The sequence below is a fragment of the Gambusia affinis genome, linkage group LG15 (genome assembly GCF_019740435.1).
Source record: "Gambusia affinis linkage group LG15, SWU_Gaff_1.0, whole genome shotgun sequence".
Classification (NCBI taxonomy): domain Eukaryota; kingdom Metazoa; phylum Chordata; class Actinopteri; order Cyprinodontiformes; family Poeciliidae; genus Gambusia; species Gambusia affinis.
Window position 1 is genome coordinate 9,255,892 of NC_057882.1, and position 22,255 is coordinate 9,278,146.

Here is a 22,255-nt window from a genome sequence, read left to right on the forward strand (position 1 = left end):
CTTCAACGTGGCGCAGATCAACAGACACCGTATAAGTTCTTGACGTCACCAACGTCTTTAACTTCCATTTTTAAGCCCCCAGTTTAAAACACATAAATTGACACTCCAGACTGGCTGACTAAGATCAGGTAAGACTATTCAAGTATTTTAATGTAAAAACGTCTCACGCTCGTCTTAGTTGCAGAGAGATAAAACATTGGAATGGAGTGAAGGGGAGGTAAATGTAGTCATCACTTGTTTTGATTCTCCCTGCGTTTAACTCGCACCCATTTCCCCCCCACATCTACCCCGCCTTCCATCTCGCTCTTTTCATGCCTCACCACTAACTCCCTCGACTCCACCTCACTCCACAGTTACCCCCACCCATTTCCACATTCCTCAATGAGAATAGCGACTAATTCAGCCTATTTGTATTAATAGTAGCAGCTCGCGTTGCTTCTCTTGACAGCGGCAAAAAAATAAATAAATGCTCTCGTGTTGCTATAGCCTGCTCTGCCGCCTTCGCACCCTCCTGTGTGAATGCGGTCACAGCTGCATCTTATGAAGCGTTTCATTTAGGCAACATTTTAGTTAAGTGATTTATGCAAGTTTCAGGAGTCTGGGAACATTCAGGTGAGAAAGACCGCGGAGAAGCAATTAGCCTTTTCACTGTGTAGTCAGGGCAACAGCGTCATTGACAGACGTCCTGATTATTAATATTTCCCTGCCACTTACTGGGCTCGAAACTTTACATTGTTAAGAAAGCAACGGGAGACAAGTTGAGAATGTTCCTGCGTGGACGTCTTTGTCATCGCCACATGAGCTGGTTCTCAGATATTTTTACATTTTCTGATAGCGACCTTCAGCTTGTTCAGTCCGACCAAATATCCGGTCAAACTCTGTTTAAACACTACGTGTGAGACAGAGACAAACATCCACGTTGGATCAAAAACTGGGCTGGCTCCTGCACATGTTGGAAAGGTTGTTTCGGTTCACCTCTTTTCGCACACATTTATATACGTTTATAATAAACTTAGTTATGCCTAAAGGACACGTTAAAATGAATACCATATGGTTGGTGCATCCGGTTTTACAGCTCATCTAAGTTTGTCACAATTGGGATAGCTATTTGTTTCCATTCTATTTTCAGTAAAATAAACAATATTGTGCATTTGTCAATTTGTAATGTTAAATGGTGTGATTTTACCAGTTTTAGAATATTGAGTGTAGATATTTACAAAACCAATTAGCTTAAATCTTTTCTCTCCTTCCCAAAAGATTTGTGCTTTTGCACAAGTCTTTGCTGCCTCTGTCGACAGTTATCTCAACCTTAACATCTGGACTATTTTTATATCGCGGAATCATTTCACTGGCCATCAAAGCTTGTTATAAGCTAGAGGATCGTTCATGTATCATGTCTGATTTGCTGCATGAGGCACTGAGAATATCAAAGGAAAAATGTAATGTTGTAAGCACCGAAGGGCTTCCAGTGAGAAACCATAAATTTTACAACAAAAAAAGTTGCCGAAAAGCAAAAGAAAATGTTAATGTTTGTTTATGTTAGTAGAGTTTCCGTTTTTTCGCAGTATTGAGTAAGTCACAGTATTCACAGAAGTAGTCAGGAGACAAACAGTGACTCTAGAAGATCTGCAGAGATCCACAGAGAATCTGTTGATTGCACAGTTATTATTGGCACCCTCCACAAATCTGACTTTTATAGAAAAGCTGTAAAACAAAGCTACAGATTTATTAAAACAAGATGCAATTTACACACAGACCAAAATAACTCAGGTTAATTTGTTTCCAATCAGTTTACAAAGCCAGACACTCCACGACTGCTTTCACCATTCATCAGAGCAGCAGCAGCAGATCGATTCAAAACCGAGAGGCTCTTCAGCCATGCAGATCTACTGACGGTTTGGGAACGTGACACGCCGCCGGTGAGTCCAGGTGCCACCCGCTCCCTTCCCGCGCCTCTCACGTCAGAGTCGACGTCTCCCGCTTCACATCCTTGAAAGAGATTTTTAAAAAAGAAGCTCCAGAGGATGAAGCTGAAAGTGAGAGAAAGAGGTCTGCCTTTTCTCCAAGGTCAACCAGCTGCCACAGTCAATGAGCCTCTTCAGCCTGGGAGCCAACAAAGCACGGAGTCACTTCCAACCATGAATTTGTCATCAAGCCCTCCTGCCCCCCTTCCCTCCGGCCCCGCTGAACCCTCAACAAACAAAAACACACATCAAGAAGCTTAATGAAACGCTTTTCACCAACTCATTCAAGACGTCCTCAAAAGCCTGTTTGCCTCGGATTTTAGATTCTTTTTTTATATATTGGCACCCTTGTTTACATTCTCTTCCCACAGCAGGCAGTCTCCATTGGCACTGTCTGTTTGTGTTTACTGCCGGGAAACCGACTCGACGCTTTATCAGAGGTGTTACGGAAAGGACAGTGTGTCATGGGGGAAGCGAGCAGCATGGTGTCGCACTGTTTTGGACGCCGGATGACTCACAGAAGACAAATCAGGGCTGGTGGCATTTGAGAGAGGATTCGTCCATTGCATTAGGACGCCGCTGTTAAATCAACAGCGCAATCATAATGTGTTCCCGCCGTGCCTGTTTTAGCAGGTCAGACATGAAATTGATTAAGGCATCGTCCAACCTAATTACGGGGAGAGGCTCCTCCACCATCACATGTCGTGACTGTAATTTGTTTTGGATTTTTTTTTCCCCCCTCTTTCTCTCTCTCTCTCTCTGTCTTCACAAAAGATGATGAAAATTCCCAAAACATTAGGCCTCTATTTTACAATTTCGAGGGCAGCATCGCCGTAACTGTTTCAAGTAATTTCTATATGACTCATCAGACTCAGCACTCATACATCACATCATGAAAAGAGCAAATTCTCGCCTGCTTCGGTCGTGGCTGAATTACTTCTCATCTGGCCTGTCACTTTTTTTTCTAAGACATGTCCATTCTTCACTGATTGGGTTCTTTGACAAAAGTGAAATGTCAAGGAGTCAAGTGAAATGCTTGATGCTGTGTGTTGATGTAAAGAGAAAATATAGTCACAAAATATGAGACAGACAGACCCCAGCCCCATCGGATGCCTCCCACTACCTAATTGAGGTTTTTTTTTAACCACTTTTCAAAGCAGTGGCTCTCAGTAGGGTTCTTTTTAGTAGCTGCATTAGATTTTTTTTTTGTCTGTATGACAAAAGAAAATTACACAAGATTGCCCCTCGTACAAGAGGCGCAGCTTTAAATGCCTTGATTTTGTTTTTCACTCTCAGGTCACAGACACGTGAATGTCAAGTATATGCAGCTGAATTTAACCCTGCCTTTTTTTGCCTCCATGTTTCTGCCTCTGTCTTCTCTTTGTGTCTTGCTGGCTTGCTGTAACAAACCCCCTCGCACACATGCACGCTGCCGACGTGAGATAGCGGCGGCTGCGTATCCGCGCGTGACGGGCCGTGACGTACCCCGTTACGTGCCGTCGGGTTTTAGCGCTCTGCGAGAAGCTAATTTATTTTTTTATTTTTTTTGGGGGGGGGGTGTTTGTTATCGTCCATGGGCATCATCGTCGTCGTTGCTATCAGCTGGGACAGACGTGACGGGTCCCTCTGCGTCATTGTTCACTCCGAAACCTCTAAAACTCTTGCCGCCAAAGCTACCATCACCAACCCAATGGGCGGGGAGGTAGCAGGTGGGGGTGTTGGAAAGACGACGTCAAAAATTACTCTGCTGCTTTTTTGTTGTGTCTCCTCTCTTGCCTACCTCCCCCTTCTTTTCTCTCTAACCTCTGCCTCTCTATTAAATGTTGACTTCTTTTGTTTCCTCCACTCTTTCTTGTTCCATCTCACTCTATCTTTCCGCGTGACATCCCCTGCCCTTATCCATCCTCCAGTTCCATCATTATCTAAACCACCTATCTCCTCATCTTTCCCCTCGATTCCCATTGCTCGTAGTCGGGAAGAATTTTATATCAAAGAGAGACAGATAAACCCACCACCACCACTAAAAAAGAAAAAAAAACAAAAACGCTTCCTCTGTGCACAGAGTCAGCCCCCACCCCTGCACCCCTTCATCGCCACAACCTTCTACTCCCCTAATCCTAATCACACCACAACCGTTGTCATCAGCTCTTATCTCTCTCCACCAAATCTGCTCTGACTCAAAACAATTTCCTCTCATTTGCGATTTCTTTTAACCACGCGCACCCCCCTTACCTCCTAGAGCATCAGCAGCCCTCCTACCCCTTTCAAAGAAAACCCCATATTCCTCAAAAAGCTCTAAAATCACTCCCCATGCAGCACAAACCCCATCTAAGACACACAAATGCGGAAGGGTTGGGGGTGGTGGTTGACGTTGCAAGTGTTGCCATTGAAGAGTGACTGCACGGCATGTGTAAGCGGCGTCTTGCCAGTGTCATCCAGCGGGGCGCGACAAGAACTGCAGTGTGACGTCACGGCGCACGCCGGCTACGATGGTTGGTGGAGCGTATTTTACGTGTGTGTGATTCTGTGTGTGCAGTTGGGATGGGAGAGATTTGAGGAATACAATTTGGTTGGTAGGAGGACCCGTTGGGCCTTGCTGCATCATTGATCCCGGAAAATGAATGAGAGCCAACATTTAGTGCCACCCCCACCCCCACGGTCCCCTGTCCCTCCATCGCATGCTTGTCTTTGTACACCTTCTCTGCTTTTTTTTTTTTTTTTTTCTCTTGCCTTTATTTTTCTTTCCCCCAACCACAGCAAAAGGGAGTTGTTGAATCTGTAAAAATTAATTGAGTGTTTGACAAGATGCTCTTCAATCCTGTGAAGGAGACCCCCTAACTGTGTTTTAATGACTGAACCTAGTGGAAGCACGGGGAGCAAATACTCATTGAATGTTTGATTAACTGATAGGAAATCCATTCAAAGTTCAATGAAGCAGCCTGGTGTGCCAAAAATGTTAAGTGTTTGAATTTGAGCAGGTACAAAAACAGCACCACCCACTGGGAGAGTTTTGAACGGGAGAGACAGAGAGAGAGAGAGAGGGGGAGAGAGAGAGGAGCACCTCACTGTGTGAAGTATGAGGGGTTACAATGGCAGAACAGGAGGTGTACTACATGATGGCTCAACAGGAATCAGGCCTGTGTGTGTGTGTTGCTTCATAGTGACAGGTGGTACAGCTACTCAGAAAGAGAAAAATAAATGAGTGTTTCTGAGTAGGGAACATGACATGAGCTTGTTCTGCTGTCATTGTTGGATTTCAGAGAAGTGAACAGATAGGTGAAAAGCTTTTCAGTTTAATAATATCACTTATTCTGCACCACAGATGAAGTAGTGGCATCATACCGTAGCTCTCATGTTTAGTCAATAACCTGGCTGTTCAGTTCGTTTCAGGCTTTTGTCATTTACTGTTCCTCGCAAAACCATTCATACCTCTTGGACTTTTTTCTGTTTTTCTCACAATGCAGCTACAAACTTTTGTGTTTTATTTGGATTTTACGTCACATCCAAACAAAAGAAATTATGGTGCAAAGACTAGGATTTTAACAAATAAATAAATTATACATCTAAATAAATTCTGCTTTCAGAAGTCACCTATAAAGGGAAAGTGATTTTTATTATTATTTTATTATTAAAGCATCGTTAGGTCACATTTGATACCTTCAATTTTGTGTAAAGCCTCAAAATATGCATAACTTAAATTACTAAAGGTGGTTGTGTGAGATTTTAATCCAAAATGCAAACCTTTATAAACTTTTTATCAATCCAGATCCACTTCAAATGTTTGCACTAACTTATCCATCACTGTCCCAACAGAATACAGCAAAGCCTGCTCTTTTTCCTTGCAGATTTATTTACAATGTTTGTTTTGGTGTTTTCTTGCACTTTTTGTGTTCTGTTACAATTGAAGCATTATTTTTAATGCTAAAAAATTACATTATGCATAAAGTGTTGGTTCTAGTTTTGTACAACTTTATCTGCAAAGCTGCAAGCTGAAAATTGAATTTGAATCAAAAGCATTATTTTCCTTTAAACATTTATAAACCCTTGAAAATGTGTGACACCTCTCTGACATTTCGGCACCGTTTCTTCCAGAGCCGAAAAGCTTGTTTACGTGACGTAGCAGCGCGACTGGTGTCCATTCTCAAAATCTCTGTTATTGATTATCCTGCTGGTAATTAGTTATTGATTACTCCCAGCTTCTCTGTCTGTGTACGATGGGAGATCTTAGCGTACAATTATAATTTAGTATGGCACTGATTCTTGTTTTCTGCCGAACCTCATCTGAGAATGAAAGATTTAGAGAGTGAAAACACAAGTGGAGGAGTGAGTAGACAGACTGAAACAGACGAATCACCTTCTCTGCTGCTCTGAGTGTTGACTCATGCTGCAGATCTTGCCTCACGAGTTTCCAGCTCAGAGCAAAAAGAGTGAAACGCAATGCTTTCTGGATGTTAGGTGACATTTAGATAGAGATCTTATTGTTATGGTAATTGCAAAAATGATCTAATGTGAATGACACAAATAATAATAATAATAATAATTTTTTAAAAAACAGATGTCTTGTATTCACTTTATTAGCTTGGTATCTGCCTGGATTGCAGGGTCCTAATTAGTCTGCTTTTCATTTAGGAAAGTGTTTTAAATCGTCTGTTTCCAAGAAGATTTTTTATTTTTTTTAAACTGTCATTATGCTGAAGATGAGACATAACATTCCAACCAAAAAAAAAAGCTTGTCAGTGATCTGATTGAATGACTGGAAGTTCATTATTTGATCTTGAAAAAGCCATATGGAGAACTGTACAATATCCACATTATTTTATCAAAATTAATTCCTCTCAAATAATCTCAATTTTCCAGACATGCTTTTGCATAATTGCTAGATGTTTTTTTTTTCGTATTCTACATAAATAGAGCATTTCTAGGTGCTGTATTGGTTTTTCACTGATTACTATTCATTGCACAAAGTGACAAATTAATTGATAATGGCATTTAGATTCCTTTGTGTGAACCTTTTAAAGCAGAAAAACATGTCAGAAACCTTCTTGAGCTATTGTGAATTCTTTTGTCAAGAAATGAGACTAAAGGAAAGAGTTTTAGGCACACAAAGGTGCTGCGCAACACATCACCTGCCGGAGCAAATAAGACTGATTTATTCTCAATCGGCATCTTTTCAATGATTAATTTCTCTGTGAGATACTTTTATTGTGTGTCACAATCTGGTTTCGATATTCAAGCTTTTTTGTGGCACAACTTCAAAGAGACTTTGTTTTCCTTTCAATTTCAAATAACCTAAATTTATTTTTGTTACCAAACTAATTCATAATCAGAGGTGGGCAGAGTATCCAAAAATTTTACTCAAGTAAGAGTAACACTACTTCAACATAATTTTACTCAAGTAAGAGTAAAAAGTATCCATCCAAGAAATTACTCAAATTAACAAAGTACTACTCAGTACTCAAGTACTGAGTAGCTGATTAAATTCTCAATCATTTAATATTTAAAAATTACATAATTAGACAGACCAAAGTATGATGTTAAGTGGAAATGACAATAATTCATAGAAGTAACAAAAAATCACAAAATCAGGCAAAAGAAAATTTTTTGAAATTAGTTTCTGTCAATTAAAAACTTATGAAATTTTAACAAAAGCTGCTGGTTTGTGTCTGTGTCTGGTGAATTTTTGGTTGAAACATGTTTGTTTTAACCAAATATAACTCAACTAAACTCCCTGGTCATTTAAATTAAGCAAAATAAATAACTGAACAAAATACAACTGAGTCTAAATAACTAATAAAACAAATAGTAAACATAATGAACAAGCAGTTGCAAATTCCAAACGTGGACTGAAAGGATCATGAGATATTTTTAAATCAGCACAGCTTTGATTAAACCCTGCATCTTATGTTAAAACATATTTGTTTTAACCAAATACAGTGCAGAGAATCCAGGAATGCCAAAGTGTTTTAAATTTCAAGTAAGAGTAGCGATACTTAATAAAATTACTCAAGTAAAAGTAAAAGATACAGCATCGTCAAAACACTTGTAAAAGTAATTTTTGTCAAAAGTGCTACTCAAGTATTGAATGGATATACTTTATATATATATTAATCCCAGAAGGAAATTCACAACATTGTATCTTAGTCCTTTCTTCTTGTCAGATCCTGACCTATTCCCAACTGTATCCTCTTATAAAACGATGAGAAATAAAACAATCTCCCTTCAAATTAAGCTGGTATTTGATAAGATGCAGGATTTAATCAAAGCTGTGCTGATTTAAAAATATCTCATGATCCTTTCAGTCCACGTTTGGAATTTGCAAATGCTTGTTCATTATGTTTACTATTTGTTGCATTAGTTATTTAGACTCAGTTGTATTTTGTTCAGTTATTTATTTTTTGTGATTGTTTTCAGTCATGAGACTTGCTTAATTTAAATGACCATGGACTTTAGTTGAGTTATGAATATTTAGTCATTTAAATATGCTGATAGTCTTTGCATATGTAGTTTATACAATAATTAATTCCTGGGTGATTCTCTAAACACTTTGTTTCTCTTGCTCTCGTTGACATTTGCCCATTTATCATGATCTAAGTGGGAGTAAGAAGGGCGCCAGGTGAACCTTTTTCACAACATCAGCGCATCATATTCTGACAATGCTGCAGATTGGCTCCATTGCTGATCACACATCAAGTAATTCAGAGTGAATTGTTTGGAGCTTATTTACAATTTTCTCTTTTCTGTTTGCCAGAACGACGCTCAGCTGCATGCGTCGATCTTCATGGCGGCTCCGGGACCCAATTCAACTTCTTGGCTTTGAACGTGTCTTTTGTATCTGCATCCTTACAGTTTGCACAGAACGGTTGCCGAGCAGCATTATCAGTCTAATTAACCCCATTTAGCTGGGTTGAATTTTGTAGCCTGCCTTCATTTGCCAGCTGCAGGAAGGTATCTTCAGAATCAGGTGCAATTCAAGACCAGAAATAGTGACTGTAGGTCTATTAGGGACAAGGTTGCTTTGTGTACTTTGTTCGCTGATGTTGAAGCGCTTTGTGGCTCGTGCCACGAGGGAATATCTGAAAAAACTCCAAGTATGGATTAAATTTCAGTCAGTATTCTGCTGCTAGGATTTTTGCAACACTTTCATTTGCCGTGTTCTTGTTTGTGTGCATCCACTCCAGAATGTAAATCATTTATATAACTAAACTTTAACCAATGTTCCCAGTATTGGTATTGTCCAGTAAAAACAAATACAATAGTAAATCATACTGAAACTTTGTGCACCAGTTAGCAGTTTTTCTCAGGTGGGCCATAAGTTTATCCATACGTCCTCCAATGACCTTTAAAGTCAATATTGAATTTGTTCTCAAAAACGACAATTCAACAGGTAATGGCTGAGTTTGATTAGCTTTGAAAAATGATTTTCTACTACTGTGTACTGCCTTGAACAAGTACACAAATATGAAACAACTTACTTATTAAATAAATGTTTTTTCTAATGCTAATCAAGCTAATTATGGAAACTAATACAAGGTAGTGTATGTAATCATTCTAGCTTACAAAATCCTGTTTTACAGCAACTGCTCTGTCATCATTTTGAGAAAATCAAGAAGTGCCTCAGTTTGCGTACCAAAACATTTCTTACATATCCTTATGTTACAGCTTTTTAAGATAAGTAATGGATATCTGTTAAAGTCAGAATGGATAGCTCAAAGAATACATAAAAAAAAAAACAACTAAGGTGTGTCTTTATTTTTATGCTTCTGGTTTATCTTAATAAATACAGAAAATGTTTTCTGTGGGTTTTATACAGTCCAAGCTGCCACACACTGCTGGTCAGCTGGTTAAAAGAAAGCAGGACCGTAACTGACCTGCTTTCTTGTCAATGTTTTGTTTTAGCTACGACAGAAATAAGCGTTTTCTTCTTCTGTTACTGAAACTATTTGTCTGTGGTTCGATTTCCAACCTTGGGATCTTTTCTGCAGATCTTTTCTCCTGTTTCTTCCCATTTTCTGTCTAATAAAAGTCAGTAAAGGCCACTATTGACACAAAATGTGTTTCTTTTAAAAAGGCAGTTACATCATGAAATACATTTGGTCAAAGATCTTTGACACATACCTACTTTAGTGCGTTTCACACTTTCCTTCGTTTAGATTTATAAAACAAATGTTATTTTTTATGCTAATTCAAAAGAAAACAAGACATAAATATAGCCTTTAAAAATAACCATTGAAACAAAATCAACACTTTAAAAATGTTATGGATATATTTATGTATATAGTATTGTTATGGTATTTTAGTTTGAGTGTTTTCTGCTCCCCTTAATCTGAATAATACAGTATTATTCGACACTCTTGTTCAGCATTCACACAGTACACAGAGAACCTTTGTTTAAAGCATCATCCATCATTAAAGTCACGCTGGATGTAGCTCCTCTCTGCTTTCTAAAACGATGCTGCTGCATTGCCTCTTTGCCTTTTAAATGCACAAAATCTGTCTGTGTATCCTACGCTTTTTATTCCACAGTGGAACACAGTCAGGTATTCAATGTAAACATTAGTCATAGAAAAATGAAAGAAATGAAATAAAATTTTTATGAGCAAATGCTGTTTGAGCTTAGGAGACATACTTTCTCTGTTTTATAAAATCTGAACAAAATCCATAATTAAAAACGCTATTATATGTTAAATTTAGGCTACAGTGCATTTTTGCATGCATGCTTTCATTATCAAAGACACAAAGGCTGTTTTTTTCTCTTTGATTTATTTTTCTTTCCTTTGATCTTCATTGCCAAATTTGATTCTAATGAAATGTCTGTGCGCTCTCTTCACAGCATGCCAGATAAAAACATGTCCCAGTGAGCAGATCAACCACCTGTTCCTCTGCCAGAGCAGATGATTAGCTTGCTATGGCTTATCAGGGACGAACCGGGCGTAAGTAAAACAATTCACTCAGGTTAGCTGTGAACAATTTGTCAGATTTTGTTTTGTTAATGAATGAGTTTGCTGTGCGAATTTTGGGAAATGGTTAATGCAATGGCAGTTTCTGAGAAATGTGTGCAAATTAGGCCATCAGGAATGCCAAGGTTTTGAAAGGTTCTACTTTGAAGAAACCAAATTCACTCCAAGAGTCCAACATCAACTCATCCAGGAGGTTAAACTGAAGCCAGAACAGCATCTAAAGAACAGCTGGCCTCACTAAATTGGAGTATTTGGGATTCAACAATGAGAAAAATACAGAGCCAGACAGTATCAAGGAGAAAATCATACAGGCCTAAAGGTACAAAACTACCCATCTCAAATTTGTCAACAAAAAGCATCTTCACCAGCACATATGTTGTTGTTTTACTAGACCAAAGTTGAACTTGCATGTATCATTACATTTGTCATAAAGCTCAGACAGGACAAATACAATAACTCAGACAGTCAAACATGCTGGTGATCGTTTGATGATCAACTTTGTTTCCTCAAGGAACATGCAACAAACTGATACTGATATTGGTGAAACCATGAATACATAACATAAAAACCCTTTCATGTGTCTTAATTAAATCAATAAATTTTGCAAGAAGAGTGTGCCAAAATTCCCCCAAAGCAATATAAAAACTCAATTCCAGTAATTGTAGCTTCTTAAAGGCAAACAACAAATTTTTTGGTTCAGAGGGCAAGTTCTTATTCAGACTGGTAGCCATTCTCCGATGTTAAAAACTGCTTGAGGATCTAAAACATTTAGATGTATTTAGGTTGTAATAAAACTGAAAAGCAATGGAAACATGTCAGGCAGCAAATACTCTTTCACCACACAGCGCTATCTCCCGGTGCAAAAATGTCAAAACTTAAACAGCTGGTTTCGTTTTCTTTTGACTTCCTCCAAATGTAGCTGATCTGCTTCTTTTATATGATGCACATGAAGTTACGTGCAAGTAAAGTAAGCATAGTGTGTAATAAGTCATGTTGAAAATGGTGAACACTAAAGTTCACTTTAAAGTATTCCTTTCAGCATGCTATATTATTACAACTATTAGCACGTTCTGGTGAGTTTTGACAGGCGTCTGTATGCAGTATGAAGCCAGATCATAGTTGAGACACTACTCTTACAGCAGACGCGTCTTTGTTTTAGTCCTTTAAAATGCAAAATAATTGATTGTTATTCAATATGTAAATCAGGTTGGATTCATACATGGACACATTTTGCTCATCAGCGGAGATCTTGCCAGAGGCTCCTTACAGAGACTGCAATCAGTAACATGCTGTGGCATCATTAACCAGCGGAAAGAGACAAAAATCTCCTGTCTGAATTGAGTTTCAGAGTCATGGTGTACCATGGTCGCTTAAGAAATGGTGCTACCTTATTTGTTGTGTCATGTTGTTGGGGAACGTCTAGCGTGTGCTTGTGTGATGATGAGTCCTAATTGGGAAAAAAATAGTTGAAATTCAGTTTTCATCAATAAAATGGAGGTAATCTGAATGATACATGCATTCTTTTGTATTTTCTGATGTCAGTGCCTTTAGAAATACCAAAACTGCCACATTTATTTAAAACTAATCATATAGTGTCATACCTGTCTGACTTTAATGCTTCATCATCTCTAATTTCTCTTGATTGACTTCATTATTTTTATTGGTAAAGTTCATAAAATGTTCACACAATCACATTGTTCATTTAAAATGTTTTTAATTAGTCAATCATGCCAAGACAAAACTCAGAACAAATTTATAATGACATAAAAATAAAACTATTATTTAACATATTTAGTGATATGTATTTACATCTGTGCAGGTAATTTTTCCATGTGTACAAAATACATATTTACACTCAATGTTTAGTCTTCTAATGCATAATAAAATTACTGAAGGGTTAAAGTTTTACTATACAGGGCAATGCACACAGAAATCAAATCAATAATATGTTCATGCCAAATTTCCATGCAGGTCCAAAAGTGCCAAAATTCAGAAAAGTAAATAAATCTTTAAATTAATATTGTTGTTGGTTTCAATAATTAAAACAAAAGTCAATTTATAAATAAAAAATCTACAGTTATTTCACTATTTATTTAATTTCTTTATGGTCACAAGCTGCATTTATCTGTCAGACTTACCCCTCAGAGTGAGTGGGTGGGGCTGTCGCTACGTAATGGACAAGTTAACCAATCAGAAGCTGGCACTGTTGTAGTCAAGGCCTTCTTACCCACAAAACCATTTGAAATGCCATTGTTGTAATTATAAATTTGGAGGAGAAAATTAAAGCAAATTTGAATTTTCAAGTTTTTAAAGTTAAAAGCTCTGTTCCAATTAGTAAAAAAAAAAAAAAAAAAAAAGTAGTCCAGAGGAGACTGAAAAGTGACCTTTGGGGTCGCTGTATCCACACAAACGAATGAAATGGCACTTTCCAATGTACTTGTTTAATTACACATTTTCTGCATATATTGACATTCCACCGTCTTATTGATAAATTTAATGAACGTTTGTGGTATATTTAGTCTTTCTGATCGGACATAAAAGTTCAGTGAAAATGCTCGGCGCGAGACAGGAAGTACCATGCCTCAGTGATAGGGGGCAGTGCTGAGCATCATAGACACAACGAGCAACACGTGCTCTTCTTCTACACAGACTGAAAAGACTGAAAACAGTCAGGGGTGGGAATATAGACAAACAGAACTGCTCAAGCCATTCTCTTTAATGAGAGGTAAAGGAGAAACAATAACTTTTTCTTTTTTTTCGTTTTACAACAGAATGACAGAGATATACATGTATCTATAAAATAAAGGTTGGATTATACATAATTTTCCATTTTAATCAGAAAAGAGAGGTCAGCCAAAGAAAACATCCAAATAATTTAAGAAAATTACCTCTTTACATATTCTTCTATCTTTCTTGCCGTTATATTGTTAGAAACTTTAATTAGTCATGGTCAAAATTAAAATATAGCTCCTGTATTTGATTTTTGATTTGTACATCTGACTGTGGTGTAGCCTCACCAGTCATGAACCTCACCGCACGTCACTGATAGCAGCATATTTGGCACTTTACACTTAGTGTGCTGGTGAGGGATTGGTATCAATGTTCCTCACCACAGTACAGCCATGTACTTTTGACAGAGAGGGCTAAAACCTGATCTTTGCTTCAAAACATTTGTTCTTCCTGCCAGAGTCAGTGGAGTTTCATATCGCTTGCTGGATTCACTCAGCAGTTGGCCAGTAAGGCGTTTTTTGTTGTTTTTTTTTCTCTCCCCACCGCATGGAACCAGTGCAGTAACCACATGTTGTCAGCAGGGGGCCCCATTCCAAGAAGCTCACAAGCTTGTGGTCAGGTTCAGTGCATCCAGTGGTGTGGGAGTGGAGAAATCAACCCAGTCTAAGGAGGCGTTGGCCACACTCTGGGCACTGGGTGCTGCTACAGGAAAAGCAATTTGGAAAACAACTCCTGTTATCAAAATAAGAACTGAGAACAGCAAAGTTAGTCCCCGACGCATGATCAGCTGAGAGGTGGAGAGCTTCTCTGCAGCTTTGGAGTCAGATGATTCTTTGCTCTTTTCTGCGTCGGTCTCATTTACTGCAGCATTAGTGTGACTTTCCTCTGACCCGTGGCCTCCTTTCAGCTCCTGATCTTGGGTATTAACCCGACTGTAGCCCTCTGTTCCGAGAGCTGCGTCACTCTTTTCTTGGGCCTTTTGGATAACAAAATAAAACACAAAAAATGTGAGGTTTGCGTACAGGGTAGGTCAAAGCTTCAGAGAGAAATGTGTACCTACCGAATCTGGGCAGACAATGACATCCGGTAAGATCGCTTCATTTAGAACTGCACTAACAGGACGCACTGGGGCCACAACCACCGTTTTCCCAGCTCGCTTCTGAGCCTAAAGCATGTTGACGAGATGTCCAGTTAGGCACAAATACAAACATTAGTCTAAACTGATCTAGTAAACAATAAAAGATCTAATTACAAAAATAATTGCTACACGCGGAACAACTTCAGTGTGAATTTTGAGTAGACTAGTGTTTTGTCATAATTATCCACATTTTTAATAAACATTACAAAATGTTTTTTTCTTTAAAAAAAAAAAAAAGATGTTGGCCATTTCATGACTTTGCAATGTCATGCTTTGGCCCTTTTGATCGTTTGGTAGCTGATCTATTCTGATCTGAAAGGAAAACATTTCTTGTCAACTGTGCAGTGATGTGTTGCTGCAAATTAGACGTTTTATCCCTGCTTTGATAACCGAGGCTATAGAGTGATTTTCTGTAATCTGCTCTAAACTTTCTTTTTGTGAGTCCTGTAAATTTCTTTCATGATAAAGGCAGTTATTTTGATTTTATTAGTTTAAGTTTGATCCTCTGTGTATTTGCCATGAACATCATATCTGACCTTTCCCTCACAAGAACAAGCTTTTCTAAAAGGGAATTAACACAGTCAGATTATAAACAAACCTTAAATAAACTGTTTAAGCTTATTTAAACTTAAATACAGCTGAAACAAAGTGTTTTAGCTATTAACTAGTGATCATTTCACTGTGTTTACACTCTGAAATTAAATTATTATCGCTAAATAAATCCTCAGAGATGTGTCCAAAAGGAAATTACAGCACCCTCAGCAGTAGTTACATAAAAAAATATATACATATGTTAAGATTCCACATAGTTCATAATTTTTTTTATTATTGTTTTTGCCTTACAATATCATTGGCTTAAGATCCTAAAACATTATTTTGACTTAAAATTGTTTTATTTTGTTTGTCCTTCTTCTGCTTCAATTAAACTTCAGGAAATTGACCTTAGAGTTAATAGATACAATCATTGATTGCATGTAATAATTTGTTTGGTCAATAAAATCTTATTTAAATAAATATTTCCTCACTGGAGTAATTTCCTGATGTGAGTATAGGATTCATCCTTCTGACATATGTTTTTTAATTGAATCTTTTGTATATGTTTATAAAGAAAGAAGAGGATATCTCACCTTCTGCGTCACTTTTTTCCAGTCGGCTTTAAAGATCAAAGCAAGGAAGAAACCCGTCTGGATGAAAACACAAATTAGGAGACCGAGCCACAAGCCTGAAAAGACAGATCAGCGTACAAGACAAGTAATTACTACGCTCTTCAGCAAGTTTTGAGTTAGGTAAAAGAAAGGAAGCAAATGAGTTATTTGAGATGTTTTATTCTTGAATCAAACTGAAATACTCATCATGGCTCTCTTTCTGCTCTTGGGCCTATTTTTACATCTATTTAGAGTAACAAAACAAAAATAATATTTACAGATACACTAAGATCCAAATCCATTGTTTGAGTTACTTTAAAGAGCATTTGCCTTCAGTTAGAAGATGAAAGCAGAAAGTCTGAAACACATGTGCGTCCAACACACTTTCCTAACGCTTTTGATGATGTTCCTAATTGCCTAACAAAGGAAATATTGACAGAGACTATAATCATCTTATTTCACAAGGTCAGAGGAGTGATGCTACTCTGTGTAGGTCTGATGTAAGTGGACAGCAAAAAACAGGAGGCAAATTGTGGCCTGCAGGGAAGAAAAATGATGAAAGGTTGGAAGAGTGATGGATGGACTTTGCAAATAAGTCTGAGCTTAAATATCAATATCGAACATAATTTCCCATTCATTTCTTAGGAGCTGGTCATTCAGAATGCATGGACTAACAATTGTAAAGAAAATGCAAGAAAATAGGGCAACATTCTGATTAATGTAAAGTAAATTTTGTGTGACTGCATGCTGCAGAATGATGCTCAAAATCTCAATTATTGTTTCTGCTACTATAAAAGTACAATGAGGGAATCACTGAATGGATTAAATCTGACCTTTAAACATCCGTCTGTTTGCTTTATCTAACAAAAATGCTGACTTGACGCAGACGTTTGATAAAACTGATCAAGCTAAAGACAGACACCCTGTGGAGGAAGCTCAATATAGTCACTTGTTTTCACGATGTTGTTGTTTTAGTCAGAATAGCCACAGATGGAAATTGTAAAATTGACAGGCCAGTAAATCGACAGAGCTACTGTTCAGCTCGGCTCTTTTTTTTTTTCACCACAACAAACTTTCTTTACCCTCATTCCTGCAGACAAAACCCCAATAAGTCTGTCCATCGTCTACACGACAGGAAGATTTTATTTATTCATTTACGACGCCTCTGACTCAGATGGAGGATTCGACTAGTTTCCAGTTGAGAATCATGTCTTCAGGTTTCTCTCTCTACAAGGGAGAACCCAGATGTTTTCAGTTTACTGTAAAAATTTAAGGTATGGTTGTTTTACATATATATATATATATATATATATATATATTTTTTTTTTTTTTTTTTTCCCCGGCAGTGGGTCTTTTGTGGGCTCCAGTGTCCCTTATTCAAAAGTAGGCTGACAGGAGAGGGGGGAAGACACAGTTCACTCTGCCACACATTTGGTTGTGACCAGAATGGCATGAAGGACATTTATTTTGTGGTTTGTCCATAAAGCATCTTGCCTATGACTGGACAAAAACCAACCACCTCGGAGACGACGTTGACTTTTAAAAAAGGGCTGTGGCATTCCGTGTATCGCACTAGTCAATTTAAGTCTGTCTATTGGACGAACAATGAAAACCTTGACATTTTCAACAATAACAGAAAGCTGACGGATGCACTGAACAGAACGTGGACGTGTCTGGGGAGAAGAAGATTTTTGGTTATTCCTAACTTTAAGGTTCCACACAAAACACCCGGCAGTCTCTGCACCAGTTGCAAAAATGTTTGGACAAGGGCTTATGCTGGCATTTTTGATGTTGTGATGTGGTGATATGGACAGAAAATATGATTTAAGAACAAATTACCTAATATTCGCAGCTTGGCCCAAAACATCAGTGCTATTCCGACAGGTAGGCCGATGAGGTAGTAAAATATCAAATTTGACAGGGCTGCGATTTTCTGCATCCCACATCCAACAAGAATTCCTGAGCAGACACACTGAAGGATCAACCCCCCCAAAAAAAACATTTTATTGTTAGAAAAAAATTTAAATTACAATAAAGCAGAAAAGTAAAACATACCAGAAGTGCATCAAGGAACTGAAGAAATGTGTAAACTGTCAAGTTGTCTGATACGAGCTGCACAATTTTGCTGCAGAAGACAAGATGAGCTCATCAAAACAGAGCGGCTTATTCACTGCATGGGAATCAATGTGTGTTGGTTTGAAGACTCACTCGTCTGAGGTAAATATGTAGCCAATGACGGACTTACAGCCAGCAAGGATGAACCCCTGGAACAGAGCCAGCACTCCTGAGGTGCAAAGAAAACATGTGACACTTTACAAATTGTTCAAGAATGGTGTTGATTATAATAATTATTATATGTGTTGGATATAACACAAGCACTTTCCTTCCAGTAGGAATGTGTCAGAGGTGTTTAATTTAGAGTCTCTGAAAATGTCTTTCGCTAACATTGATTTCACTTTTTGTCAATTTCAAACCACAAACTATAAACTATAACTTTAGAGGTGTCCATGTGACAGACCAAAACAAAGCATCATTGAGTTATCTATGGGGGATTTGTTTAGTCACACGTTTCACAAATATACAGAAGATTGACAAAATAAAAGCTATAAGGAATCCAGTTTGCAGTTTGCTGGAAGTCTTTCAAGGAACCCAAGAGATATGTGGAATAAAGAAAAGTCTTACGTGACAGAAACTACGCCTAACACTGAATGCACCACAGTAAAACATGGTGGTTGTAGCATTATCCTATGGTGGTAGGTACAAAAGAAACTGGTTAAAGTTGAACAAGATGAAGCTAAACACTGAAAAACCCTTTAAGTCAAGTTTCTATATGTAGCATATTTCAGCAAAGAGGCAGTTCAAAGTGCTTTACATGATAAAAACATGATACAGTAACTATGTTGGGAACAGCAAACCAGCCGTCTTGTTGAACACAAGCATTAAAATTGTAAAGAGTAATCAAATGTATAAGTGCATGCAACATGTATCTTCATACCTGAAAGAACTAAGGCAACTTTGCAGGTGATTATGGCTCTTGATGTGTTGCCGGCTCCCAAAGCGTTGCCCACACGCACACAGGCTGCAGCGTGGATACCTAAAGGAAACTGCAAGAAATGTATATATTTTTCACTCCAGGTTATGTTTGTAAATAAGACTCGGTTCTCAAACACTTATAACCATGATCATTTCTTTCTGATAATGCGTACCATGTATGTTATGGCTCCTATTTCTACCATCAGATGCTGGGCAGCCAGGTCATCTTCTCCAAGCCAACCTAAAAATAATCGAAGGTTTTGGGTTTGAGTATAACAGTTTGGGAAAGAGCATGTCAGCAAGTACAACAGATGTTACTGGACCGGTGCAAAACCAAATCAATACGACAAGTAGGATTCACCTTTTACAATAAAAAGAATGTACAAAAAATTTATTTCAGGATGATGCATCCACCTGACAATTTTACTGTGAAGAGTTAATATTTGTGCATTTCTAAATAAGTAAATTGAGCCAATATGGTGAATTTACTTTAGTTTTTTAGTTGAGTTTTATTCCATGAACAGACTTGTAATTGACAGATGTAGGTGTAAAACCAGCATACATCGATTCAAATGTCTTTGTTTATTTTATTCTCTGTATGTATAAATCATATTACACATTTCCGCAGGATGGGAATCACTGCTCCATTCCAAGAAACCAACCAATTTACAGAAACTCTTGTCAGGTCCACTAAGATTTTGCAAATATCCCATCAAAATTACAGTATGATCCAATCGTGTAAAAGGAAAAAGAAAAAACATACCTGCAAGAAAGCCTCCAACCTCCCAGACCCACCACTCAAAGCAGATCATGAATGCGCTGGGAACGGCCAGCTTCATGTAGGAACCCCAGCCCTGCAGACATTCAGTGGACCAACCTGCAGAGAGTTTCATCCAGGTTCTCAGTAAAAAGCACGACTCCATTAACCCAGATGAACATCTGTAATATTTTTAGTCTGTCAGGAAATTATATTTTAGATTTAGACATACATTTTGATGAATAAAATTAATTAAACTTGAGGGGAAAAAATGTCTTACATTAGAATAGTTTTTTTTAAAAAGAACATTTTTTTAAATAGAAATCATATGCCACATTCCATAGAATCATCTGGAAAACAGTAGATAGTCAAACAAACATTTTACCAGGAGGGAAACTATAAAATCTATCAATGGAAAGTTAGGTGAAAGGAAAAAATGGGGTAGAAGTGATGTATTAGCGATGATTATAACTGCAGCTTCTGAAACAAATAGAAGCTGCATTTATAATCATTGCTAAAACATAATTTGGTCCTTAGAATACCAAAGTTTTCACTTAACTTTACAATTTAGTCCGTCTGATTGTGTCATTTTTAAATATTAAACGATTGATAATTTGATCAACTACTCAGTTCTTGAGTAGACTTTTTACCAAATCCTTGCTTACTCTTACTTGAGTAATTTCTTTGATGGCTATTTTTTAACTTTTAATTGAGCAAAAATTTGCTGAAGTAGTTCTACTATAATTTAAGTACAAATTCTTTGGCTACTCTGTCCACCTCTGAGACTCCATAGTCAATGCAGAGGAGCTGAAAGTCTCTATTAATAACTCAGCAGATCTACATGCTGACCACCTCCATGCCACATAACAATGGTGCAATTCAGGCAAAACATTGAAAAAAAAAAATATGTTTCACTGTCTTTAATCCATAACCATCAGAATTAACAGAAATAAACAATCCAAGTATATTTTTGTGGCAGTCTATTGATAAAAGAGCCTCTTGATCTCACCTCCCCATGTCTGCTTATAGAGCTTCTTCCACCTGATGTAGCCAAACAACAGAAGGCAAATGATGATCTGAGAGAGGCTGTTGGCAGCTGCTGATCCTCTGCAAACACACACACACGACAGAACGGATTTATTTCTTAATCTGGTTTACGGCAGACGGTTAAAAGATGTAATTTTACAAATGTATCTCTGCAGAACCATACAGAGGAAAAACATACACTGCGAATTGCACATAATGGAACAGTAAGATTGTCCAATAGGCCCTTAGCAGGTGTCCCTGGTTGATATGGAGCAAGTGAGGAGGGGGGAGTCGTGACCCGAACAGGGAGGCCCGATTGGTCAAATTGCGGATGAATCAAATGTTTGTCCAGCTGGAATCTGGAATGAGCCGTAACATTTCTTTCTTGTCTGTTTTTACCCTATTCTGACCCTTTCTCTCTAAATAAAGATCAAAAATAATAAACGTCAGTGAACTGCTGACTCAGTCTGAGCAAAATAACAAATTACCCTTCAAAGACAAATTATAAGATGAAATGAAGAAAAAAAATCCTTCTCTTGAATGCATAAGCCCATACCTTCCCTTTCTCTCTGACTTCCTGCTCTTTTGATGATATCGATTATTATGTATGTTATCTGTTCTGACTTCTGAGGTTTGATGCCTCGTCAGTCGATACAAAGTCCATCAAAATTTCAAAGGCAGGAAATGTTACGCACACTTACATTACACCCAGCTTGAGCACAGAAATAAGAAGAAAATTGATTCCCAAGTTCAAAATGTTGGCTACTGCAGCCGTGTACATCTGAGGTAGAATGATTCCCTAATAAATACACAAATATAGAAGTTATCATTAGAAAGGTAGTCTGCAGTGACAATTTTCAAACACTGGCTGGCCATAAAACTTGAAATGTAATCATATATATATCAAGAAATTTCACATGTATAAGGAAAATGTACATCAGAGAAATTATCCAACAAAATTAAATATTAATGGATCATTTAGTCAAATATATTATAATAATCAAATCTGATAAACCAGACAGGGAGGACTTGAGTACCATGTGTGACATCATGAAGATAGATAGCAAAATGGAAAGTTTAGTAGAAAACTGTGGCACCAATAAACTCGGTCAACCAATAAAATCAGCAAAAGGAAACAAAAACAGGATCAGAGAATAAACACAGTTAAACTATCAAAACAGGTTGAAAGGATTTCCCTTAACAAGTTTCCACAAACTCAGATTTTGACATACAAGGCAGTTGAGCAGAGGAATAGTTTTTCCGGGAATGTACCTGGTTTTGTAGATAAGAAACCTGCAGCTGATGCAAAAACATAGCCTGGAACAAAAAGAGACAAAAGTTGTTTTTTTTATATGACTAATCTCACATATTTCTTGGTGTACAGTTTCTTTAAAACATTACAGTTTTATGATAATATTGAGATCTATGATTCTCAAATGTTTCATTTAGTCTTAAGTGCATAAGTAGGTCATACTAATAAAGCTCCCACAGTACTGTTTTAATGT

General features: G+C 37.6%; 1 protein-coding gene and 1 long non-coding RNA gene across 3 annotated transcripts in view; one reads left to right on the forward strand and one right to left on the reverse strand.

The window, feature by feature from the left end:
* Window positions 1-16,095, forward strand: LOC122844391. Of its 2 annotated transcripts, XR_006372877.1 has the most exons (4): window positions 60-128; window positions 1,791-1,919; window positions 10,795-10,894; window positions 15,898-16,095. It is a non-coding gene; the product is annotated as an uncharacterized LOC122844391 (long non-coding RNA). The 2 variants fall into 2 exon arrangements; XR_006372878.1 differs by lacking the exon at window positions 1,791-1,919 and having other exon boundaries at window positions 1-128.
* Window positions 12,078-22,255, reverse strand: part of slc47a1 (solute carrier family 47 member 1) — a 16,080-nt gene continuing 5,902 nt past the window's right edge. The window contains exons 6-17 of the mRNA XM_044139769.1: window positions 22,023-22,067; window positions 21,452-21,549; window positions 20,734-20,831; window positions 19,731-19,844; window positions 19,141-19,208; window positions 18,930-19,038; window positions 18,143-18,218; window positions 17,990-18,059; window positions 17,774-17,906; window positions 15,917-16,011; window positions 14,712-14,816; window positions 12,078-14,627 (exon numbers count right to left, since the gene is read on the reverse strand). Coding sequence (XP_043995704.1) covers window positions 14,253-14,627; window positions 14,712-14,816; window positions 15,917-16,011; window positions 17,774-17,906; window positions 17,990-18,059; window positions 18,143-18,218; window positions 18,930-19,038; window positions 19,141-19,208; window positions 19,731-19,844; window positions 20,734-20,831; window positions 21,452-21,549; window positions 22,023-22,067 — 1,386 coding nt within the window. The 3' untranslated portion in view covers window positions 12,078-14,252. The remainder of the gene's footprint in view (window positions 14,628-14,711; window positions 14,817-15,916; window positions 16,012-17,773; window positions 17,907-17,989; window positions 18,060-18,142; window positions 18,219-18,929; window positions 19,039-19,140; window positions 19,209-19,730; window positions 19,845-20,733; window positions 20,832-21,451; window positions 21,550-22,022; window positions 22,068-22,255) is intronic.